General features: G+C 42.5%; 1 protein-coding gene across 1 annotated transcript in view; it reads right to left on the bottom strand.

Annotated features, from left to right (window-relative positions):
• The window catches only part of il17rd (interleukin 17 receptor D), a 73,826-nt gene extending 57,456 nt beyond the window's left edge, over window positions 1-16,370 (bottom strand). Inside the window, exon 1 of the mRNA XM_039770986.1 lies at window positions 15,925-16,370. Within this exon, the coding sequence (XP_039626920.1) occupies window positions 15,925-16,044 (120 nt within the window). The 5' untranslated portion in view covers window positions 16,045-16,370. The remainder of the gene's footprint in view (window positions 1-15,924) is intronic.
• Window positions 16,371-24,296: the final 7,926 nt, after the last annotated feature.

The raw sequence follows: 24,296 nt of genomic DNA, 5'->3' as shown, positions 1-24,296 counted from the left end.
CACACAACCCAGTAAAAAAAACCATAAAGTGCCAATAAAGAAGCAGTATTTTAAGAGTGTATATGTACTGTAGATGCTCATGAGGTCCTGCGCTCCTTCTCGCCCACTCAGGTCTGCTTCTTAATGATGTATGGTGACACCACCTCTACGTAGCATCAAATCTCAATCCAGACTCTTTTCATGGGAAAGAGCTAACCATTTCCATCTGAACTACTGACTCCCTCGCGGTGTACAAGAAGAGTTTTGAAGATTCTTTTAGTCAGTGAAGATCTTTCTAATTATGGTTTTGATGCTACGTTTTTTTTTAGCTAAGAAATACGTAACTAGTTGTGCGATTTTCTCTTTTATCTAGAGCAGGGGTTTCCAACTCCGATCCTAGAGGTCCGCAGTGGCTGCTTGAGTTCCTTCCTGCCACTTTCTTCATCAGGGATCGATTTCTGCTGTTAATTGACTTCTATTCCCTTCATTTTAATTGCCATGTTTTTAAAGACTCCCTCTTCTGAATGATTTCTGTTCCTTAAATGAACATACAAACATGAGACGTGAAGTGAACCAACAGATGACCAGCTAACTCCAACCCATTTCTCTCTAACCAGTTTCTTAATTAGAAGACGATTCTAGTTTTTAATTAAACCTGCTATTTGCCTGCATGGCTTGCTGGTGTTCTCATTCTGCCAGAGCAGACATTTTCTTTTTTTATATAAGAGAACCATCCAAATGTTTTATGGACCTGAGCAGATCAACATTACTGAGACCTTCACCTTTCTTTGTTTTCAAACTAGCTACGTGTGGTCTTTGGGACAAAAATCAACCCAAAGACTCCCTAGCAGTTTTACTACATTTGTGAACTTGGAGAGGTGTCAGCTAACTCTCAAGAATTACTCAAGGCAAAGGACGTGGACCCACCTGTGCTTGCGGCCCAACTGGCTTTCGTAAGAAGATACAGTAATCCCCTGCTACTTCGCGGTTCACTTTTCGCGGATTCACGACTTCGCAGGTTTTTAAATATAGTACAGTAGTAGTATTTCCTAGTCCAAGAACAACAAAACAAGTTCGGTGACTAAGTGCGTTGTAACACGGGCTGTGATTGGTACATGGGAGGGAAACGACAAATCACAGCTTCCCGCTTTCTAATCGGGTGCTTTGACTGATGCCCAGTTCCCACAGCACCTCCCCTTGTCTCTCTGTCGCGGCCATTTTGCTTCAAGCTTTCTCGCACAGCGGTTTACTTTACACTGTACGGAGTGTGATTTTTTTGTGGTTTCTTTGCGTTGAACTTTGCTTCAATTTTCACCCCCTGCAATGGCTCCCAAACGTGCTCCTTCTTCCAAGGCTGGTGCTGAGCCTAAACGCCGTTCGATCGGTCCAATTTTGCAACAAGGTCGACGACGTCATGACTGCCTACAAGCTTCTCTTCGACCGGAAAAAGAAGCAGCGGCAGCCACTGCCGATCACAATGTTTTTGCAGCCTCGCAAAAAAGAGCCAGTTCCTACTACTACTACTATGGATACACCTTCGGAAACCGTGGAAGAGGTGCCCCAGGAAATGTTAGGTAGGTCCCTGTTATTAATAGAGTAGGGTGGGTTGTAAACAGTACAGGGAGGGTTTAAAAACGTCCAAATACACGTTAAATAATTAAATAAATATGGTGTTCCTACTTCGCGGAAATTCAGTGGCCGGCCTTGGAACCTATCTCCCGCGATAAACGAGGGATTACTGTACTTGCGATACCGTATCTTAGTCGTATCTCGTGGCAATATGAGTCCTATTGATCTTTGGTCTCAAGAAAATACCTCCAGATAGAAAATGTTTTTAGAGAAAACTTCAAGCCTTGCCCTCCATTACTGAGGTGTTTCACTTGCACATTTTTGAGCCACGGAATTTGCTTCGTTTCGACGTTGTCTCTCTTCATCTGTGCCATTAACACGACATTGTTGCGCGGCCACATTTGCTGCACACAGGTCTTGCGTAGTGAGAAGTGAGGTGCATGTAAGAACCGAAAAAAATTAAAAGTGCACGCATGTATCATCTAATGGCTGTGGTTGAACGTGAGCAGAACGGATTGCTCCATACACACACGGGTCTTTTGTTTATACATGTCTAATAGTGTAGGATGGACACAGCCAGCTGGTGATGTGTTGGCTCATTTTGTGTCTCATTAAGGAAAAAAACAATTAAGGGGTCTGTATCTTAAATATCAAGTCAATTACAAATAAGGCAACAGAAGTTAATTAGCAGAACTGGTCACTTTTTAAGAAAAGGGTTAGAATGAAACCATGTAGCCTGTGGCCCACCAGGATTGGAGTTGGCCATCCCTGGTCTTGAACTCTTCACATGTGATGGTAACCTAGTTTCAAAACAGTTAACAGACAGATGTTTGACCTCTTTTGTAAGTGTTTCCTGCAGAGGCATTAGTTCTTTTAAAATTGTGGCATATTAAATAATTAAACAATATCGTAATATACCAGAAAAGGCGATATCCCTCCCATCGTGATTACGGCGGTACAAGAATCACATAAGAAAAAATATCTTTCAGCTTACATTTACTGACGGTTAACGCGGTTACAGACGGAGAGGCGCATGGACAGACTTAATCCAGGTGGGAAATCTGGATCAACACAGTCAGCCATTTTCTCGTCACCACGCTGGGAGGTTTTTCTTCGAGCTTTGTCGATTCCGCCTCTAAGGGTCTGACTGTTGTCCAAGCCTTTATAATGTCATGCGTCACTTGCTGGTCTTCTCCGTCTCCAAACAAGGGCTGAATTCCTCCCCCACAAAATACAGAAATATCATAGTGCTTACATGCCGATTCTCATTCTCCCAATAAGGAAAGAAGATTTGTGCTGATAGAGGACAGAAATACACTAACCTGTGTTTAAGCTGACTATACAAGCCTCCAGTTGTCTCTGGCTATCTACTCCAATGCTTGGCTAGCAATTCTAACTGCTGAGCCCCTGTGTGCCACAGTTAACATGCACATGTGAATAAAACTCATAACAGTATTGTCCAGATATAGTGACATAAAGAAAAATGTAGTATTACAGATAAAAGCTACGTGAATAAATGTAAATGTATTCGAAAATGTAAAAACAGCTTTTCAACGTAGACACTGTGGGCACCAATATCAGCTTGGGAAGCAGAGATTTTGTACAGAGTCTCGTCCAATGCCAGAAATGGATTGTATCAGCAAATTTAACAATGGTTCTTTCACATGGTCACAGGGAGGCGCCACTATCAGCAGATTTTATAAGGACGTCCGGTCACTCGCCATAACTGTATACCAGAAGTCAACACGGACACAAGGGAGACACAGATGGAGAAGTAAGAGATTTTACGCAGATAATACTGTATGTCTTCCTTTGCAGCCCACAAGACCCTTCCAGTATCAGTGAGCCACGGGAGACCGTGGACATCATAAAGCCTTACCTCAGCCTCGGCCATCCCCCCAACCCCAGTCCGACGATCAGACCTACAGCAGAGCGTGTGTGTTTAACGTGATTATAGCTCTCAGGTCAGGCAGCTGTCGGAGCCCCTCATTAATTACAAGGCTTGTTTCCGCGATCTGATTTCCATCATGATGTGGCAGGTCCTAAAATCGTGCCCGCTTGTCGGCATAGGAAATGAGTCTCGTTCAAAGCAGAGGAGCTCTTCCTGCACTTTGAACTACTTAAAACCGATTGGCTCCCAAATCCTTTTCACGACGGCATAACACCTTGATCGCAGCTCTGAAAAACATGACGCGTTAGGGCTCTCTGCAGGCTGCTGTGCTCTTTAGGAACATTTCTCACCTCCCCAAATAAAATAAAAGGGGGGCGGTGAACCACACAAAAGAGGCGGCAGGATTCACATCTAATAATGCAGTCTGGTGACTTTCTTAAATTGCCGAGCAGCCAGGCAGGGATTTTCCCACAGAGGCGCACAAAAAGGCCCTTGGAAGCAACTGGCCGGATGGCTGACTCTGAATAACCTGAAAGATACTTCAGAAATATGGTTGTGCTCGCACATCAGGTGCCCACTGATTGTGTTCATCATTTCTTTCTGACAAGATGTCACAAAAAAAAAAAAAAAAAATAGGAGAGGAAAAACGCCTTAACCAGGCCCCAAACAACAAGCAGAGGCTCAGCGCTGCCTGAAGCCAACAGTCACAAACTAAGCTTTAAATGGAGGAGCAAGGGAACCCCAGCACGAGATCTTACTGAGCCGAGACCCTGCTACAGATAGCTGTAGTCTTGTCCAAGCTGGAGATTATTCATTATTTGTCAATCGAGGCACAAAGTGAAAAGCAGCATGCTGCAGTCAGACTGAGCAAAAGTAAGCCGTATCTGTCCTGCCAGCCGTTAGGAAAACCCAATCAAAAAAATGTAGTGCCGTATATAAGAGACTAGCTCCTGTCCCGAATCTAATGCTTCCAGGATAGCCTATGGCTCACTGTGACCCTCAATTAAATTAGGCCAGTACAAGAAATGGATGAAAAGGAGAGTTAAAAAGCAAGCCGGAAGGCACGCAGTGTAATACTCCTGTGATATGAAATCCATTGTCTTCTCACCTGCCAGGCAGTATTGGCAGTTACGTCACCTTTTATAGGCAAGACAATGCCGGATGAATAAGCCACAAAGTAAACGCCCAGGCTTGTATTATGAGGTCTGAGCAGCTGCATGGCGGCACAATGGTTAGTGCTGTTGCCTTACAGCTCCAGGAACCGGTGTGCGACTGCCAGCTTAGTCACTACCTATGAGGAGATTACACATTTTCTCCAAGTTCGCATGGGCTTTTTACAGATACTCTTAATATGTGAAATGTGAATGCATTTTAATTCTAATTTAATTGACAATTTTACAATGGTCCTGTACAAGTGCATATGGGAGGGCACTCTGCACCCGGGGTTGACTTATGCCTTGTGTCTAATTCTGCATCATCCTTGTAATGGAAGGCATGACTTAATCGAGTCAGTCCTTCTTTATGGAGCCGAGACCTGGAGGATGACAGTTATGACCATTAAGAAAACATTCGTCAACATATGTCTGCGAGGGATCCTCCAGATACACTGGCCTAACACCATCAGCAACAATGACCTTTGGCAGAGGAGGGTGTGAACCCCCGCCCCTCAGAAAGACCTCCCACCAACATCTGCAGTCGCTCCCTGACCTGGAATCCCCAAGGCAAAAGGAAGAGAGGAAGGTCAAGGAACACGTGGCGCCAGGACCTACTGGAAGACGCCAGGACCTACTGGAAGACGCCAGGACCTACTGGAAGACGCCAGGACCTACTGGAAGACGCCAGGACCTACTGGAAGACGCCATGACGATGGGCCTCACTTGAGGAATCTGGAAAGAAAGGCACAGGACAGAGAATCCTGGAGGTTTTCTTGTTGGTGGCCTGTGCCCCTGGAGGCGTAGAAGGCATAAGTAAGTAAGTAAGATTTCATGAAATTGACAGTTAGTTAGTGTAGCTTTCTCTCTACTTTGTGCCCACTTGTTTCTACCTGCAGACACAGTGCTCCCACAGCACAACTGACTTGTTCCTTTTCCATGTGCTCTACCAGATTATTGATCTGTCATCTTTTGAAATTTTGGTCCATCTGTTAAAAACATTCACTTTAAGCCAAAATTAAGAATGGAACCCTGCTGCTCCATAATGTGTGAGCCACACTACATCTACTGTGTTGTAGGTTTCAAAACACAACTGTACCTACCTAACTCACCCCTGTAAGGTTAGGCAAAATTAAACTGGCATCCTGGCTAGGACGGTGGCTGTTCGCTTTCCTCTCAGGGGAGGCCATTATAACGGAAGGACAGACAGAGACTTCCTCCCGGGCTCACGGTATGCTGGGGAGCAGCATCCCTCTGGTAAGGCTGCCGTTTGGACACCCGCAGGGTGAGCTGCAGGAGACTGGTGGGAAGCCCTGTAGGGGTCCTTGGGTGCCAGGGTCCCCTGTGAGTGACTTTTGTGATTTCACCACATTTTGCCTCCAAAAAACCAGGGAGCCATAATTTAAACTCAATCTTGGGGATACATCCTGCTGGCATTTCAAGAAGTGGCCATCCCAGGTGTCACTGCACTTCTGTATTATAATAATTTACATTTGCTTCATTGGTTACGCCACTCAGATTCACTGTTCAGCACTTGCGTCCTTCATAGAAATGTCCTGTGGTCAAGTATGCTGTGAAATCTACTGTGTAAAATAAAGATGGTATTATATACACCCGCCAATACAGCGTGTCTCCCAAGTCACATACATGAGGTCAATCATTTGATTCTTTACAAATCAACAGCCATCACGCTGATGTCCCGAAAATTTTGTGTGCCAGCAGATGAGGTCCAAAAGGTAGCTTGAAGGACACATTTAAATCACACACACTTTACAGTGGTTCACACTTATGGGCAAAATGTTTCTTTGACAAGGTGTCTTATAATAGTGCTAAATATGTAATGCACTTTATAAAAAAGCAGCAACTCTTTAACATGATATTGTTAAGCACAAAGATGCCCAATTTAATAAGATAAATTTGAATATATGTTTACCAACAACCCTGGATTAAGTGGGCTTGAGAACATTATGTTAGGATGTATTGTATGTTCACCAGTTATCAATGTCTCTCCTTAAATAATAAAAGCAGATATTTAAGAACTATTACATAAATTAAAAGCTGCTATTATGTAGAAGGTTAATGGGCCAATTAAATGTCATAAGAACTTTAATAGTACATCCACTCCACTCATTTGTGCACCACATTTGAGCAGGTGGGCTGAGGGTAATACCCTACATTAGCGTTTCACAACCTTTCTGGTGTCACGACCCACTTTTTCTCATGGCAATGTGCTTGCGACCCATGGGGGGGCTCTGCGTGAATTTAGATCGACTGTCTGAGTGGAGGGAGTGGGAAGTCGGCACGATCATCCACTGGGTGGGTGGGTGTCTAGGAGTCCCACGTGATCACCAGAGCTTCAGAGTGTTAGATGAATCAAGCACGTTCATCAACGCTATTCCTCCTTGGTGAATCGAGCATGATCATCAGAGCGGGGAATGGAGAGGTCGTCCAGGATCACCCGCGATCCACCTGCGATACTGCGGGTGTGAATGGAGTGTGACCGTCAGAGCGGGTGAGCGCAGCGTGCAAGGTTTTGTCTGTAGGTCGGCCATGGCCCACCTGCAATGCCGCCATGGCCCACAGGTTGGGAAACGCTGCCCGATATAGTGATATTAGCTGGACCATCTTCACAACTTATATGATAGCTGCAATCAAAGCAACCCCACTTTAAATATTTCTTCATTTCTCATTTTTAAAATGTTTTATCAATCATCATCATATTAGTAATATGATATTCGATACTCAATACTGCCAAAGGGGATTACAGCTACCCTAAATAAAGCCAATAAGTTCAGCACAAATGTGCCAGTGTTACACTTTTGCAGTGGTCATAGACAATACTCATGGATGTCACACGATCACTCCTGCTGCACTTTTCACAAGACAATGCAGAAGAAGTACACAAAAAAAAAACAACTTTTGTCCTGCACTTTGTTACTCTGCTGTCATCCATCCTTGTTTTCTTTGGCATGAGGGGACTGCGTAAGGCGCTTACCCTGTGGTCTGAATGTGGATCCCAATGCCCCAGTGCAGTGACGGGGACACGGTGCTGTAAAAATGGCAGCGTCCTTCAGATGAGATGTAAAACCTAGGCCAAGACTTACTATGGTCTCGAAAGATCCCTGGGCATCCTTCGTAAAGAGTACGGTGTACCCCAGTGTTCAGGCTAAATTACCCACCATGGCCTAGTCATTCTGTCCCCCTAATCATCCCCTGTCTCTACTTGGCTATCCCTCTCACCCCTTCATCACCTAACAGCTAATGTGTGGTGAGCGTAGTGGCGCAAAAATGGCTGCCGTCACATCATCCAGGTGGGTGCTGCACATTAGTGGTGGTTGAAGTGGCTCCCCACTCACTATGAAAATCACTTTGTAATAGGAAAAGAGCTATATACTGTAAATGTATAAAGAATGATTATTATTTCTTCTTTCTGTAGTTCTATAGCTTTCAAGAAATAAGTCTTTATTTTATATAACACCTTTTAATGCCTTATCCACTAGGTCACAGTACCAGCCATAGTTGAGACTAACTTACTCCATCCATCCATCCATTTTCTAACCCGCTGAATCCGAATACAGGGTCACGGGGGTCTGCTGGAGCCAATCCCAGCCAACACAGGGCACAAGGCAGGAACCAATCCTGGGCAGGGTGCCAACCCACCGCAGGACACACACAAACACCAAGCACACACTAGGGCCAATTTTAGAATCGCCAATCCACCTAACCTGCATGTCTTTGGATTGTGGGAGGAAACCGGAGCGCCCGGAGGAAACCCACGCAGACACGGGAGAACATGCAAACTCCACGCAGGGAGGACCCGGGAAGCGAACCCGGGTCTCCTAACTGCGAGGCAGCAGCGTTACCATTGTGCCACCGTGCCGCCCCTAACTTACTCCAACTAATACAAAATTGTTTGTTAGTTATGGTAATCACAACTTAAAGACACATGATATACTATATGGTGGTCCACAAGGCTCTATCCTGGGTCCGCTGCTCTTCTTAATCTACATGCTTCCATCAGGTCAGATTATCTCAGGTTACAACGTGAGCTACCACAGCTATGCTGATGACACACAGCTGTACTTATCAATAGCACCTGATGACTCTGACTCTTTCGATACACTAACACAATGTCTGACTGGTATTTCTGAATGGATGAATAGTAATTTTCTCAAACTAAAAGAGAAAACTGAAATTTTAGTAATTGGCAATAATGGATTCAATGAGGTTATCGGAAATAAACTTGATGCATTAGGATTAAAAGTTAAGACGGAAGTAAAAAACTTAGGGGTAACTGTTGACTGTAATCTGAATTTTAAATCGCATATTCATCAGACCACTAGGACAGCATTTTTTCACTTAAGAAACACAGCAAAAGTTAGAACTCTTATATCACTGAAGGATGCGGAGAAATTCACGCTTTTGTTTTGTTACTGTAACGCACTCCTCTCAGGACCACCCAAAAAAGACATAAATCACTTGCAACGAGTGCAGAATGCAGCTGCTAGAATCCTAACTAGGAAAAGAAAATCCGAACACATTTCTCCAGTTTTGATGTCACTACACTGGTTACCTGTGTCATTCAGAATTGACTTTAAAATACTGCTTATGGTTTATAAAGCCTTAAATAATCTCATTCCATCTTATATATTGGAATGTCTGACACCTTATATTCCTAATTGTAACCTTAGATCTTCAAATGAGTGTCTCCTTAGAATTCCAAGAACAAAACTTAAAAGAAGTGGTGAGGCGGGGCCTTCTGCTGTTATGCACCTAAAATCTGGAATAGCCTGCCAATAGGAATTCACCAGGCTGATACAGTAGAGCACTTTAAAACACTGCTGAAAACACATTACTTTAACAGGGCCTTCTCATAACTTCACTTTAACTTAATCCTGATACTCTGTATGTTCAATTCTTCATAATAACTATTCACAGTGGCTCCAAAATCCGTACTGACCCCTACTCTCTCTTCTGTTTCTTTTTCTGTTTTCTTTGTGGTGGCGGCCTGCGCCACCTCCACCTACTCAAAGCATCATGATGCACCAACATTGATGGACTGAAAGCCAGAAGTCTACGTGACCATCATCATCAGGTCCTTCCATGAAAACCCTAAATACAAAGAGGACTGTTTGACTTATGTTAGGTAGATTGCCCAGAGGGGACTGGGCGGTCTCTTGGTCTGGAACCCCTACAGATTTTATTTTTTTTCTCCAGCTTTTGGAGTTTTTTTTTTCTGTCCACCCTGGCCATCGGACCTTACTTATTCTATGTTAATTAATGTTGACTTATGTTTATTTTTTATTGTGTCTTCTATTTTTCTATTCTTCATTTTGTAAAGCACTTTGAGCTACATTTTTTTTGTATGAATATGTGCTATAGAAATAAATGTTGATTGATTGATTGATTGATAAAACAGTAGAAATGATTCTTTAAAATGACCTCCGGGCTGAAGGTAGTCAAGCTGACATTTTTTTTGTAAAAAACCCTCAAATAAAATAGTGTACTACAGTCCCAGGTAGACAAAGTGACTACTCCCAGCATGTCTATAACAGGGCTGACAGTTCAGCCACAGGGGCATCAGCTGTCAACCCACAATAATGGAAATTATGCAGAGGGTAGGAAGGGCATCGAGCTTACGAGCACCACAGGTACATCGGCAGTCAACCCACAGTCATGGAAAATAAGTGGAGGGTGTGAAGTACATAAAGCCTCTGTGCAGCGCAGACCCATCTGGAAGTCAACCTACAGTCGTGGAAAACACTGAATGGTGGGAGGGAAAGGGAGCCTAATGGCTGACCTACAGGAAGTACTCGAGCAGTGAAACTGGCTTAGAAGAGACCACCTGAAGAATCCACGGAGAGAAGTCAGAAGACAGAACCTTCTTTGCCACCCCACTCTGGGGTGTATAAAACATGAAGTCTACACTTACTTCCATTAGTCCAAAAGAGGTGCAACACATGTGGCTTCAATGTTACTCCAACTTTTATCTACCAAACCCAAGTCAGAGTCATGTGGATGGCAGGAATTTGTCTAGTGTGCTAAAAACAGTGCCCTCATATGTGACAATACCAATTTAAACCTTTTGAACTAACAAGTTACAAAGATGGAGCTAAAATGCTGAATATCAATATATAAAGGCTCAGCATTTTAAGCACATTAGCTGGACAAAAAAAGGGGTTGCCAGTGTTAGCACTCATTACATCCTGCTGCATGGCGCACTGTACCACTGAAACAAATGTCACTGGCATCACGGGGCTTGTCACCTGTGAGTGTGGGGCATTGCCTCCTGTGCGCCATTTGAATCCTGCACTGCTGGATGCAAAGTCTACAAACAACAGGATGTGACAGGCAGCATCGGGAAATTGATTGCCCTGGCGACTGTGTCCGATGTCTAGCCTCTGGCATTGAATGTTGTGCGCTGGTAATAATTAGCAATCCTGGGTTACGCTTGGTACAGCTTCAGGCTTTAGTTGCTTTCTAGCAAGCACTTGTTGCTCTGCCCACCATCGCGTGGTATAGATTCTGGTACTGGTGGGCAGAATCAGGCAATCACAGCATTGCCAGCATTAATTAAGTTTAGGGGTTGCGTTGACCAACACTTTAAAATTTTGGGGTGACATCTAGTTTCAGTTGTTCTGGATTAGACACTCGTGGGACAAGCCTTTGTGTCCAGTGTCTGGCTACTAGAACTGGCTGTGGTGTTTGGTACGAACACTGGGTTTAGCCTGTAGCACATGGCATACACAGCGCTGCTAAGATCCCTTCCCTTGTACCATAGTTCCAATCCTGGGTATCATTGGACACTGTTTAATGAGTTGGGAATACATTTGTTTGGTTGCCATGCCAGTTATCTTACATCCACTGGCAGCACTGCTAAGATAATACTAGCACTAGATCTAGGCATGAGTTGTGGCAGACCAAGGAGGGGACTAACAACCTGACAGCCACTCTGGCTGAACTCCAGAGAACTTGTGTGGATATGGGAGAAACGTCCAGAAGGACCATTACCACCATAACACTCCACATTTGCTAAAAATGTTTGTGATGTGCTCTCTGTTGGACTGACAAATGCAATGCATTTTATTACTAAGGATGTCTGTGATGTGCCATCTTTTGGAATGACAGAGACAAAGGAACAGATGGGCACACAGAAGCTTATCCCTTTATTAAGGTGGATCGGATATTGTGTCTTGTGAACTGGAAGTTCTGTGTATGGTTTCTGTCATGTGCACCACAAGTTCTGGTGAAAGCCTTGCTTACGACTCTTCGGCTCACGTCAGGACCGCAGTAGACACCAGCTTATTTTTTTTTTTTTTGTTCTGCTTAGACAACACTGCCCTCTGCGTCAGGTGAGATCAAAACTTGCCGACACGAAGCTTCTCTTCGGCTAACTGCCTGCATTTTGTGGTCAGATTGTTTACATCCTGTTCACCTGCAGGGACAGGCATCCTAAAGTGTGGCGCAGTGCCACCCGGCCGCCATCATTCCTTATGTTATTTAGCAAGAACTCTACAGGCTAATACTATACAAGACGGACAAAAATATTCACAAAGGGAGGGAGTCGCATCCATATTGGAGAAAAAGCAGAACACGATATGTGCTGTGAAAGACAAGAATTGATATGTTACAGGTCTTCGAGACAAACTGGGCAAAGGAAAAAAGGAGAGGCGAGGAATGAGAAGTGACAAGGATACGTTTGTTTTAAAGATGATTTATGGTCTGTTCTCCGCATGGCCAATGAGGGGCTATGTGACTAAAGAGCTTGTTGGGCACAGTTTCAATCTCCAGCACTGGCTCAAGCTGTACATGTGCATTTGGTCGATCCTAAAAGGAGCTATATGAATTCACGATTGGTCCCCCCCAAGCCCCCCAGTGCCAGGACCCAAACTCACTCTCTCTTTACGTGTAATCGGTGCCTTTAGAAAGCATTCAGACCTCCTCACTGTTAAAACATTTGGTTTTGTTGCAGCCTTCTGCTAAAATCATTGAAATGCGTTTCTTCTCTCGTCAAGCAACACTCAATACACCAGAAAGGCAAAGACAAAAAACGGGATTTTAGACATTTTAGCAAAAAAAAACACTCAACCCCCACAGCATGATGCTGCCACCATAAGGCAGAGTGGTGGCTAAGGATCTGCACTGGCCATTGGAAGGTTGCTGGTTCGAATCCCGTAAATGCCATCAGGGACTCTGCTCTGTCGGGGCCCTTGAGCAAGGCCTTTATCCTGCAGTTGCCGAGTGCTTTGAGGAAATGCAGAGAATTTAATTTTATTTATAATGCTTCACCATTAGAACGGTTGTACCGCACAGGTGATGGACCGTGCTTGGTTTCCTCCAGACATGACACTTAGAATTGAAGCCACATACATGAACTTTGCATTCATTCGACCAGAGAATCTTCTTTCTCATAGTCTGAGAGTCCTTCGGGTGCCTCTTTGTCAAACTCCAAATGGACTTTCATGCATCATCTGGCTATTCTGCCATTAAGCCCAGATGGGTGGAGTGTTGTAGTGGTGATGGTCCTTCTGGAAGTTTCTCCCATCTCCACACTGGTTCTCTGTAGCTCAGCTAAGAGTGACTATCAGGTTCTTGGTCACTTCCCTTTACCAAGGCCCTTGTCCCACTGATTATTCAGTTTGGCCAGCTCTAGGAGAGTCATTGTTGTTCCAAATGTTTTGCATTTAAAAATTATGGAGGCCACAGCGCTCTTGATAACCTTTACAATTTTTTGTAGCCTTTCCCAGACGTGAACCTAGAGCAAGTCTCTAAGCTGTGCAGGTAATTCTTTCAACCCCATGGCTTGGTATTTGCTCAGCTGTGGACCTTCTACAGCACGGGTGTCAAACTCCAGGCCTGGTGGGCCGCAGTGGCTGCAGGTTTTCTTTCTGACCCTTTTTCCTAATCAGTGTCCAGTTTTCACTGCTGATTATCTTCTTTTCCCTTCATTTTAATAGTCCTGTTTTTAAGGATTAAGTCTTCTGAATTGATTCTTTTCTTCATTAAATGGCAGCCACACAGAAATGAGACGAGCCAACAGATGACCAGCTAAATTGGGGCTTCAAACTCCAACCAGTTCCTTAATGAGAAGCCGATTCTTGCTGGTAATTAAACCCGTTATTCAATTCCATGGCTTCTTGCTGCTCTCTTTGTGCCACAGCAGACATTTCCAAAACTGTTGATATTCTGTTTTTTTTCTAAGAACTCCTAAAACGTTTTGGTCACCTGAGGGATCAACCTTACTGAGACCTTCATCTTTATTTTCAGATTTGGTTTGATGGGTACAGGTGAGCTGGTCATGTCCTGCTTGTTTTAGGTCTCATTACTGTCCGGCTGCTAATTAAGGAAAAAAACAACTAAGGGGTCTGAGTTAAGCTAATTAAAGCAAAGGCTAAAGAAGTTAATTAGCATCAAAAACTGGTTACTAATGAAGAAGATGGTTAGAATGAAAACCTGCAGCCACTGCGGCCCTCCAGGCCTGGAGTTCGACCCCCCTGTTCTACAGACAGGTGTCTACCTAATCCTACTCAGTGCTTTCTACTGAATTGACCACACGTGGACTCCACTCAAGGCACAGAAACAGCTCAACGATGATCAAGAGAAAGACGATGCACTCGAGCCAGATTAGCAAAAAGGTCTGTATACTTGCAACAATGTGAGAATTCTGTTTATTAGAAAATTGAAAAAAACTTTCTATAATCTTGTTTTTTATTTGTCAATTTGGGTTATCAAGTGTTGTCTGGTGGGGGGGAATAAATAAATGTAAATGAGTTTAGCATAAACGTGCAACAAAACAAAATGTGAAAATGTAAAGGTGTCTGAAAACCTTCTGAAGGCACTAAATATGAGAGTTTGGGTCACTTATTGATGGGCCAGTAGTGATTTATTAAAACTCCTAAGCTCTACACACACACCTCCATGCATACACATACATTCTTAAACTGCCGACTCACAGTAAGGAGACCAGGGTTCATATCCTGGTCCTTCCCTGTATGGAGTCTGCATGTGGGTTTCCTCCCGCTGTCCAAAGACACGCAGGTTGTGTGAAGTGGCCATCCTAAATTGGCCAGTGTGCTTGGTGTGTGTGTGTTTGCCCTGAAATGGACCAGCGCCCTGCCCAGGGTCTGTTCTTGCTTTGCACCCTATCCCACCTAGGATAGGCTTCAGCAGATCCCAGCAACCCGGTTCAGGACTAAGCGGGCTACAAAATGAATGACTGCCTGAACTTTGTAAAATACCAATCGGCTCCTAATTTTAACAGGACTATTACTACATACCGCAACACCAACTGTGTTCAGATTCTCTTGATCTGCTGTACCCTGCCAGGTAGCCTACTAGACATTAACAATTTCGGTTTTGTCCCCATTTTAGGGACCTTTTGAAAATTCAAAGAACCAGCTTCATGTGCAAAGATCCCATCCCAGAATGAATTTTTTTTTTGTCAAGCAATGCGTCTACGAGGAAGCACACAACCCAGTAAAGTGCCATTAAAGAACCAGTATTTTTACATATAGGACCAAGACATACTGAAGGCATTTCTAATCACACAAGTCTGCAGCATACTACTTTACAACCATAAAGAGTGATACTAAGTGGCCTGAAAATACAGGACCTTTCAGCTTTAAGCCCCCTTCCCCTCCTCTCCCCCTCTCCGTCTATCTGTCCAGCGGCAATCCACATGAGTGACAGGAGAGGGAAGTGGCCTGTGGTCTCAAGAGGAAATGCCAGGGAGCTTTAATTGAGCAAATAGCCGTTCACTTCCTATGGGAGAGCACTTCAAAGGCAGATGTGCACCCCTGAGGACAAAGAGCCAGAACAGCAATCAGTCACTGGGGGGTTGACCAGAGATAGGCTATTCATTCAAGTGTGACCCTCACCCCCACTAAAGAAAATTCAAACAAGGGCTAACGAGATGACATTAAAGTAACAAAGGGGTGTAAAATAGTAGTTCAAGTGACATTCATTGCGTTCCGCTAAAATGTGCAGGGCACCCCGAATTGGCCAGCTCGTCTAGATAACCTTTAGCTCCCACAGTGAACTCTTGAAAACCAGAGTGGTGCTACCTAAACTCAACCCCATTCCAGCCCTAACCCAGTGGCTCCACATTCCTGTCTGGACTTTTCGGCTTTACGTCAAGAACGGAAACAAGCCATATAAAAAGTGGGACCCCCGCCCACACCCCTCTTAAACATGCCATCCAGCTGTTGCACACCTGGCCGACTGCCAGGTGAATTCTTAATTTGGGCACAGTGAATTGCTCGTCATTCCTCTCCCACCTTGTTGTATGGTAACCCAGCTCCCTCAAAATGCCCACCCCACATCTCCCCACTTTACCTTGAGTCCGCATGCTTCAAATGCCGCCTTCTTCGTCCCAGCTGCGTACAGGGCTCCAGTAGTGTGGACAAGTGCAGAGAAGTATAAAAGGAAATCGAGAAGGTGGACTCTGAGTGCCATCGTACGAGCAGCAGTCCAACCTGCCGCCAAATGGGATTGAGGGCTCCACTCCGCCCCCGTTCAGAGTGAAATTAACTGCTAAAAGGAGGCACCGTCGGATCAACGCACACACTTCGTTCCTCCGGCTTTCAGTTCTAGTAGGACTGCTCGTAAAAGTAAGAAAAAGGGGAAAAAAAAGTTTTTGTATAGAAATCCCAGTTACAGATCTGCCTTAAGCGTCGACTTTCGGAACCTCCGATACTCCGCGGATACCATGCGTCGTGTGCTGAGGAGTCGCAACAGAACTCGTCTGTCTGGGCTGCCAGCTGCCCGATCACTGGCTCGGAGGTTCCACGGGGGCGGAGCGAAAACTGTGACTGGGCGGGGTGTCGGCTTCTTATATCACAGCTCGGCGCTGACGAATGGGCGTGAAATTTAACGTGAAAAAATGTAAATCAGCCGAGATTAATAATGCAAATTTTTAAACGGAAACAGAATAATACAAAATTATATCGGTAATATGTAAAATATGTAGGTTTTTTTTTACAATATATGTTAACTATTTAACCAGTAACTGTCAAACGTGACAATTTTACGACTGCAAAAAGAATGGATATTTTCATCATTTTACATTTTAGAAAGAAACTGAATACCGTTTCACGCAAAAAACGTGTTATCCAGATATAGTGAAACTGGTAAACAGTGCAGGGTGATACACAGACTACTACTTTCACTTTTCTGGTGCCCCAGATCTGAAAACTTTTTTATTACATAGTACTGTAGGTCAAGTAAACGACAATATGGCAACACCACGGAGAGCAAACTACACGGTGTGACATCTGGTAATAAATGATTTCACTGATTAGAGAACTGGCATTTTATGGATGTATTCTATATTCATCACCATCTTGATGATCATTTTAAGGCTGTGAAGTATAACGTGTTATTTTCTTAAACTGCAATTAAATAAGCAAAGAAAGAGTGCAATCGCTTTAATGCGTTCGTAAGAATTATTTATGAACGCTTTGAAATCACTTCTTTTTTTTATCCGGCGCATCCCGAATCCCCAGTACCCCCCAGGTATGATACACTATTCGACTCTTCTTGCAGCTAGACGCCGAGCACCCACCCCAATTTTTTGGCTGTTTTTAAAGTCTTTTTGGATCATATTTTGTGCAGGAAATTACGTCCTTATGATAAAGAGCAGGCGGTGGCGTAGTGGGTAGCGCTGATGCCTCGCAGTTAGAAGACTCGGGTTTGCTCCCCGGGTCCTCCCTGCGTGGAGTTTGCATGTTCTCCGGTTTCCTCCCAAATACATGCGGGTAAAATTGTGCTTTGTGTGCGCGCCCTGTGGCCCCGGGTTTGTTTCCTGCCTTCCGCCCTGTGTTGGGATACAGCGGGATGGATGATAAAGAGCAAACCATTAGGTGTCTTTATCAAAAATGATTAGAAGGGCTCGGAGTTGTGCAGGTCACATCATCCGATCTCAGGAGTTCATCCGCTGATGGGATTCGAGGGGCCAAAGTTACTCTTCTTCACAAAAATTCGAAAAAATGAGAATGGGTAATATGGTGGTGTCGTTTTATACTATGTCAAGGTTGCTGATCGCGATATTTGATTTTTTAGATAGTTAAAAATGACAGATTTCAAACATAAGCATATGGAGTGCACGTGTATGTCAATGTTATTGATTACGAACATGATGTTATTTTCGACTTTTGACCGATTACTAGGGATCTAGTAGCCCTCTGTGGACCTCTATCAGAGGAGAGAAAATTAAAAATTCCTGTTACAATCGAAATATTTACGACTTTAACCGTTTACATTAAAGCGCACATTTAAGTATGTCAAATAATTGTCAAAACTTTTCTTGTTTATTTTGTACTTCTGTCTCATGAAGTAAAGAGTTACATTTTTATGAACACCCCGCATTCGGATGGCTTATGGTAATTCAGATGTTTTATTATTTATTTAGCGTGAACCTTTAGTCAAGGTGACTTATAAAGCAAGTTATAATATATACAAGAGTGACTAGCTACAGTTTAATAGGTACAAACAGTATGTCCATCAATTCATAATGTGATGATAGGTTTCATGTACTGCGCTGGCCAATCCAGGGTCGGAGGGCACATACATGCGCATCAGTGCAAAGCAGGAAGCTGATGAGGAAATGCGAGCAGCCCATCGTAGGGCACAGTCAGGCAAAGTCACTTACACAGAGTCAGACTGGAGTCTCCAACCAGCATGTTTATGAGATGTGGGAGGAAACTTCAGTAACCTGCGAAAAAAATAAAAAAAACAACCTACAGCAACACGGAGAGAAAAAGTGCAGAATCCACACCACGCTCAGATTTCTGCATAGGCTAACTAGAGTGCAGCCCAGTGCCTCGTAATTCATGAAAATGTTTGGATAAATATATAGTCTTTTTTTTTTTTCAAAGAAGAACTGCTGTTGCTAAACTGGATACTCGTAACCCCTTTGCTGTTATTCCTGAGGCAACTGGTCTGCCGCCAGTCTCCCACACCACCCACTGTGAAAGAAAAATGAGACTTAGGGGTCACATAGTCATTTAGGGGTAATATACAGTGGTGTGAAAAACTATTTGCCCCCTTCCTGATTTCTTATTCTTTTGCATGTTTGTCACACAAAATGTTTCTGATCATCAAACACATTTAACCATTAGTCAAATATAACACAAGTAAACACAAAATGCAGTTTTAAATGATGGTTTTATTATTTAGGGAGAAAAAATCCAAACCTACATGGCCCTGTGTGAAAAAGTAATTGCCCCCTTGTTAAAAAATCACCTAACTGTGGTGTATCACACCTGAGTTCAATTTCCTGATTACTGCCACACCTGTTTCAATCAAGAAATCACTTCAATAGGAGCTGCCTGACACAGAGAAGTAGACCAAAAGCACCTCAAAAGCTAGACATCATGCCAAGATCCAAAGAAATTCAGGAACAAATGAGAACACAAGTAATTGAGATCTATCAGTCTGGTAAAGGTTATAAAGCCATTTCTAAAGCTTTGGGACTCCAGTGAACCACAGTGAGAGCCATTATCCACAAATGGCAAAAACATGGAACAGTGGTGAACCTTCCCAGGAGTGGCCGGCCGACCAAAATTACCCCAAGAGCGCAGAGACGACTCATCCGAGAGGTCACAAAAGACCCCAGGACAACGTCTAAAGAACTGCAGGCCTCACTTGCCTCCATTAAGGTCAGTGTTCACGACTCCACCATAAGAAAGAGACTGGGCAAAACGGCCTGCATGGCAGATTTCCAAGATGCAAACCACTGTTAAGCAAAAAGAACATTAGGGCTCGTCTCAATTTTGCTACGAAACATCTCAATGATTGCCAAGACTTTTGGGAAAATACCTTGTGGACTGATGAGACAAAAGTTGAACTTTTTGGAAGGCAAATGTCCCGTTACATCTGGCGTAAAAGGAACACAGCATTTCAGAAAAAGAACATCATAGCAACAGTAAAATATGGTGGTGGTAGTGTGATGGTCTGGGGTTGTTTTGCTGCTTCAGGACCTGGAAGGCTTGCTGTGATAGATGGAACCATGAATTCTACTGTCTACCAAAAAATCCTGAAGGAGAATGTCCGGCCATCTGTTCGTCAACTCAAGCTGAAGCGATCTTGGGTGCTTCAACAGGACAATGACCCAAAACACACCAGCAAATCCACCTCTGAATGGCTGAAGAAAACCAAAATGAAGACTTTGGAGTGGCCTAGTCAAAGTCCTGACCTGAATCCAATTGAGATGCTATGGCAGGACCTTAAAAAGGCGGTTCATGCTAGAAAACCCTCAAATAAAGCTGAATTACAACAATTCTGCAAAGATGAGTGGGCTACAATTCCTCCAGAGCGCTGTAAAAGACTCATTGCAAGTTATCGCAAACGCTTGATTGCAGTTATTGCTGCTAAGGGTGGCCCAACCAGTTATTAGGTTCAGGGGGCAATTACTTTTTCACACAGGGCCAAGTAGGTTTGGATTTTTTTTCTCCCTAAATAATAAAACCATCATTTAAAACTGCATTTTGTGTTTACTTGTGTTATATTTGACTAATGGTTAAATGTGTCTGATGATCAGAAACATTTTGTGTGACAAACATGCAAAAGAATAAGAAATCAGGAAGGGGGCAAATAGTTTTTCACACCACTGTAGTTATTGCACATAAAGTGTTTTGGTATCCTTTCCACATTAACATATAGCATCTATCTTAGAAGTACTGTACTATGAAAAGGTTAATAAATATCAGAAACATGTTCAAGCAGATCAGGAAACCAGATTTTGGTCAAATGAACAACAAAGAACAAGAGGATCCTGGGTAATGGTTCAAGGGGTTGGCTGACTATCATGTACCCAGTAAGACTTGACAGATGTCACGCACACAGGAACTCAAGAAATATTGAAAAGTATTGTAAGGACCAAGAATGGAGCAGAAATGAGTCTTTTATTGGGAGGAGGGGTTATGAAAGCTGGTTAATGCTCTCCACTAAAACACCACACAACATTTAGCCAATCAGAGTGAATGTAAGCTAGTCAACCAATCAGGGTAAGCTTTAATTCAGCACTGTTATGTAAATTCAGTTATTTATAAATATAGCTCTCTGTCTTTACTTTGTGACCATTCTATCAAAAGCTGCTGTAATGATGGAGCGTTGCCATTTTTATAATCAGAAACAAGTGACACAGTGGACAGCTTTCTCCTGCCTGGTTCTTTGGCTTGATTATTAATAGATATGCAGTATACTATATTTAAGATAACAATTTTTACAACAGCACACTGCTGCCAAGGAACTGCAAGTAAAGATTCTCACTTTAATATTTGACTTGACGGACGTTCTCGGCTGAGGGATCAATCGCCGTTCTTGTGTTGTGAGGTGATGGCTGTCAAGTATAACTTTAAGCTTGGGCATTGTATATTCTATGTTTGTCTCTCTGTATTCCCCATCATCTTAGATGCTGTTTCCATGCTTGGTGTGTTCGTTTGTCTTCATTGTGCAGGTTTGCCCACCATACTGACTCACACAAATTGGCCCATCCACATTAAGGCACATTTATACGACAATCAAGTGAAAGCCCAAACAGGTGAGCTCAGCTTAACTAATTCTGGGACTTCTAAATCCAAATGGCTGCACCAGTGAGGATTTAAGGGGATGAATAGTTACTGTATGTGATCAATTATTCAGTGTTTTATATTTGTAATTAATTTAGGCCAGTTTGGAGTGATCTGTTTTCACTTTGACATTAAAGATTCTTTTTCTGCTAATCGTGTCACAAAAGCCAAATTAAGTCCACTGTGATGTATAACAAAAAAATGTGAAAACATCTAAGGGGGTAAATACTTTTTATAGGTACCATAACCATACATTTTTATCACACTGATGTATTTGATTCTGTAATATCTGTACAAAAACATTTTTTTATTATTTTTTTTAATTTTATTAATTTTATTGCAATCATTCCATACAAATCAATTTTTACAAAAAGTAAAATTAAGAACAAGTCGATCCCCACCCCTGAGAGAGAGAGCAAGGCAAACGACGTAAAATTTAAGGCTTTTAAACATACCTAAATTAATAAGCTCGATAAGCCAATAGAGATGAATGGAGAAGACAAAGAAATACAGAAAAAATTGCTTCCTCTGTGCTTTAAGAGCTTGTACAAAAACATTTTTTAATTGTAATTGAGTTTATACAGTTAATTTAATGTGCTTTGATGTTGATTTTGCACAATGAATTTAAGATATTTACCTTTAATCCTTCTGCCCCCAGACTACACCTCACCACGTTTGTATCCTCTTTATATGGCCTTACACTGTAATAACAAAACCTTATTAAAATGGAAAGTTTTCACCACTTTCTCCTTTAATTTTCATGACCTCATTTTGTGTTAAATGTTCACAATTGGACCTCCAGAAGAACACAAAACATTTCTCTGCATTTGATTGATTACACTTCTAGGAGGTAGAAGCACTGCCGCCAAGTAATTTAACATGGGAACAGTTATTGTACTTAATAAGCGCATTTTTGTTTCTAATGCTGGTTGTACTTTCCGTGCCACTCTGTCTTTTTCCGTTTCTTCCTGGTTTTCTTTCTTTGTTTATTTTTGTGATTGATTCTCATTAGTTATCCAGTTCTTTCGATTCATTTCCTTATGGACCTGTGAAGGAAAGTTTGACAAGTCTGGACTCCGATTTCTGGCAGGAATGCACGGTTGCCTGCTATTCGGATGTGTCCTCCTCAGATGTTTTCAGGATGTGTTTGAGGTGGTAAGCACTTTGGATTGTGCAAAACTACATACAAAAAAATTCTTCAGCTCTCATTGTCTGCCTCCTTCTTGTGTATCTGCCACCATATGTCAGGACAGATGTAAAGCACATGTAGCAGGGAGGCTTGAAAGACTTTGGCCGTTCTGTGAGATACTCAAACGATTTGCTGCTGTAGCTGTTTTAGACAAACCTGCTGGTAAAGGACGGCCTTAGTGAGTTGCTGCCAATAACTTGGTCTCAATTTGCAAAGCTGCCTTTCCTGATTGTTTGAGTCTTTCTCTGAGTTTTTCTTTTTGTACTGTCTAATCACCCTACGTTTATAATATAATAATAATAATAATAATATAATAATTTATAATAGGCTCTATTGTAGGAGCAAAGTTATCTGTGGCAGAGCGATGGGCATTAAGCAAACTCCTGTCAATCATTAAGACTCCACTGCATCCACTGAACAGGATCAACTCCAGACAGAGGAGCAGCTTCAGCGACAGACTGAGGAGACCCCACACTATGCGACTCTTCAATTCCACCTGGGGGAGTAAATGCTAACATTACTCAAAGTTATTGTCTGCTTTTTTATTTTTATTTTTTTCATTTTTCATTTTTATTACTATTTAATTTAATATTGTTTCTTTGTATCAGTATGCTGCTGCTGGATTATGTGAATTTCCCCTTGGGATTAATAAAGTATCTATCTATCTATCTATCTATCTATCTATCTATTTATCTATCCCTTCCTACTATACTATCTATCTATCTATCTTATATAGTGCCTTTTCTATCTATCTATCTATCTATCTATCTATCCCTTCCTACTATACTATCTATCTATCTATCTATCTTATATAGTGCCTTTTCTATCTATCTATCTATCTATCTATCTATCTATCTATCTATCTATCTATCTATCTATCTATCTATCTATCTATTTCAGGATGATGACACAGATTTTTATGGTCTATGATGCACCATCAACAACTACAGTTTTTTAGTTCAGATATCCCAGAGACAAAGAGTGGAGTTTGCAGATTTTTAGGGTTTGTGGTACACTAGTTCAAGATTTAGACTTAAAACAGAAGGCTGGTGTGCCACTCTGTGTAAACCCATCTGTGCACCAATTGTTAAAGTGCATGTAAACGATTGTATTATATCTTCATCTTCTACAATGTCTTGGCTTAAGGCCTCTGCCAAGTGTGAAATGATAATAATGTTCTTCCCATATCTACAGTGGATTCAGAGAGTATTCAAACCACTTGACTTTTTGCACATCTTGTTGTGTTGTAGGCTTATTTTTGAATGGATACATGTGCCATTTTTTGCCTATCAATCTTCACTTTAAAATAAAAAAAAGAAACCATTTTGTGATCAGTGAAATTTGCCCCAATTGGAAGCTCTAGGAAGAGAGCTGTTTAGTGTAGACAGTATATTAAGCCCCATGTCATCTTCAACCTTGTCGCAGGGCCAATGCTGTGACTCAATAGGCAGCAATGTTCTGAGGCTGAAGGGCTGACATCTTAGAGTCAAGGCTGGGGGGCTGCCTATTAAATAAGGCCAGTTAAATCCCATTGAGGCATTCTTTGTGTCATTTGAGCTATACAGAAATAAATTGTTGTTCTTGTCTTGATCGTGTACACAAAGTTTATGTAACACTGGCAAAAGCAGCTTTTTCATCTAAAACTGCAGCTAATTTGGAATACGATTTCATTGCCCCATGTTGATTACATCTTCTTCCTCAGTAACATACTTGTAGCTCATCGTGCATTGTGTTTAGCCATGTTGAATTTCCAGAAGAAACTCTACCCTCTTTCATTTTGAGAATTTTGTAACTCTTAAAGGGTACACAATATTGATCAAATCTTTTAGGCCTAATCTTACTTTTTACCTCTAAAAACTCTGCTCAGTGAGTTTCAATGGCTTGTAAAACAACATCCATCCATTATCCAACCCGCTATATCCTAACTACAGGGTCACGGGGGTCCGCTG

This window comes from Polypterus senegalus, chromosome 12 (genome assembly GCF_016835505.1).
Source record: "Polypterus senegalus isolate Bchr_013 chromosome 12, ASM1683550v1, whole genome shotgun sequence".
Classification (NCBI taxonomy): domain Eukaryota; kingdom Metazoa; phylum Chordata; class Cladistia; order Polypteriformes; family Polypteridae; genus Polypterus; species Polypterus senegalus.
The sequence above is the reverse complement of the archived record's forward strand: the minus strand, read 5'-3'. Positions and strand labels throughout refer to the sequence as shown.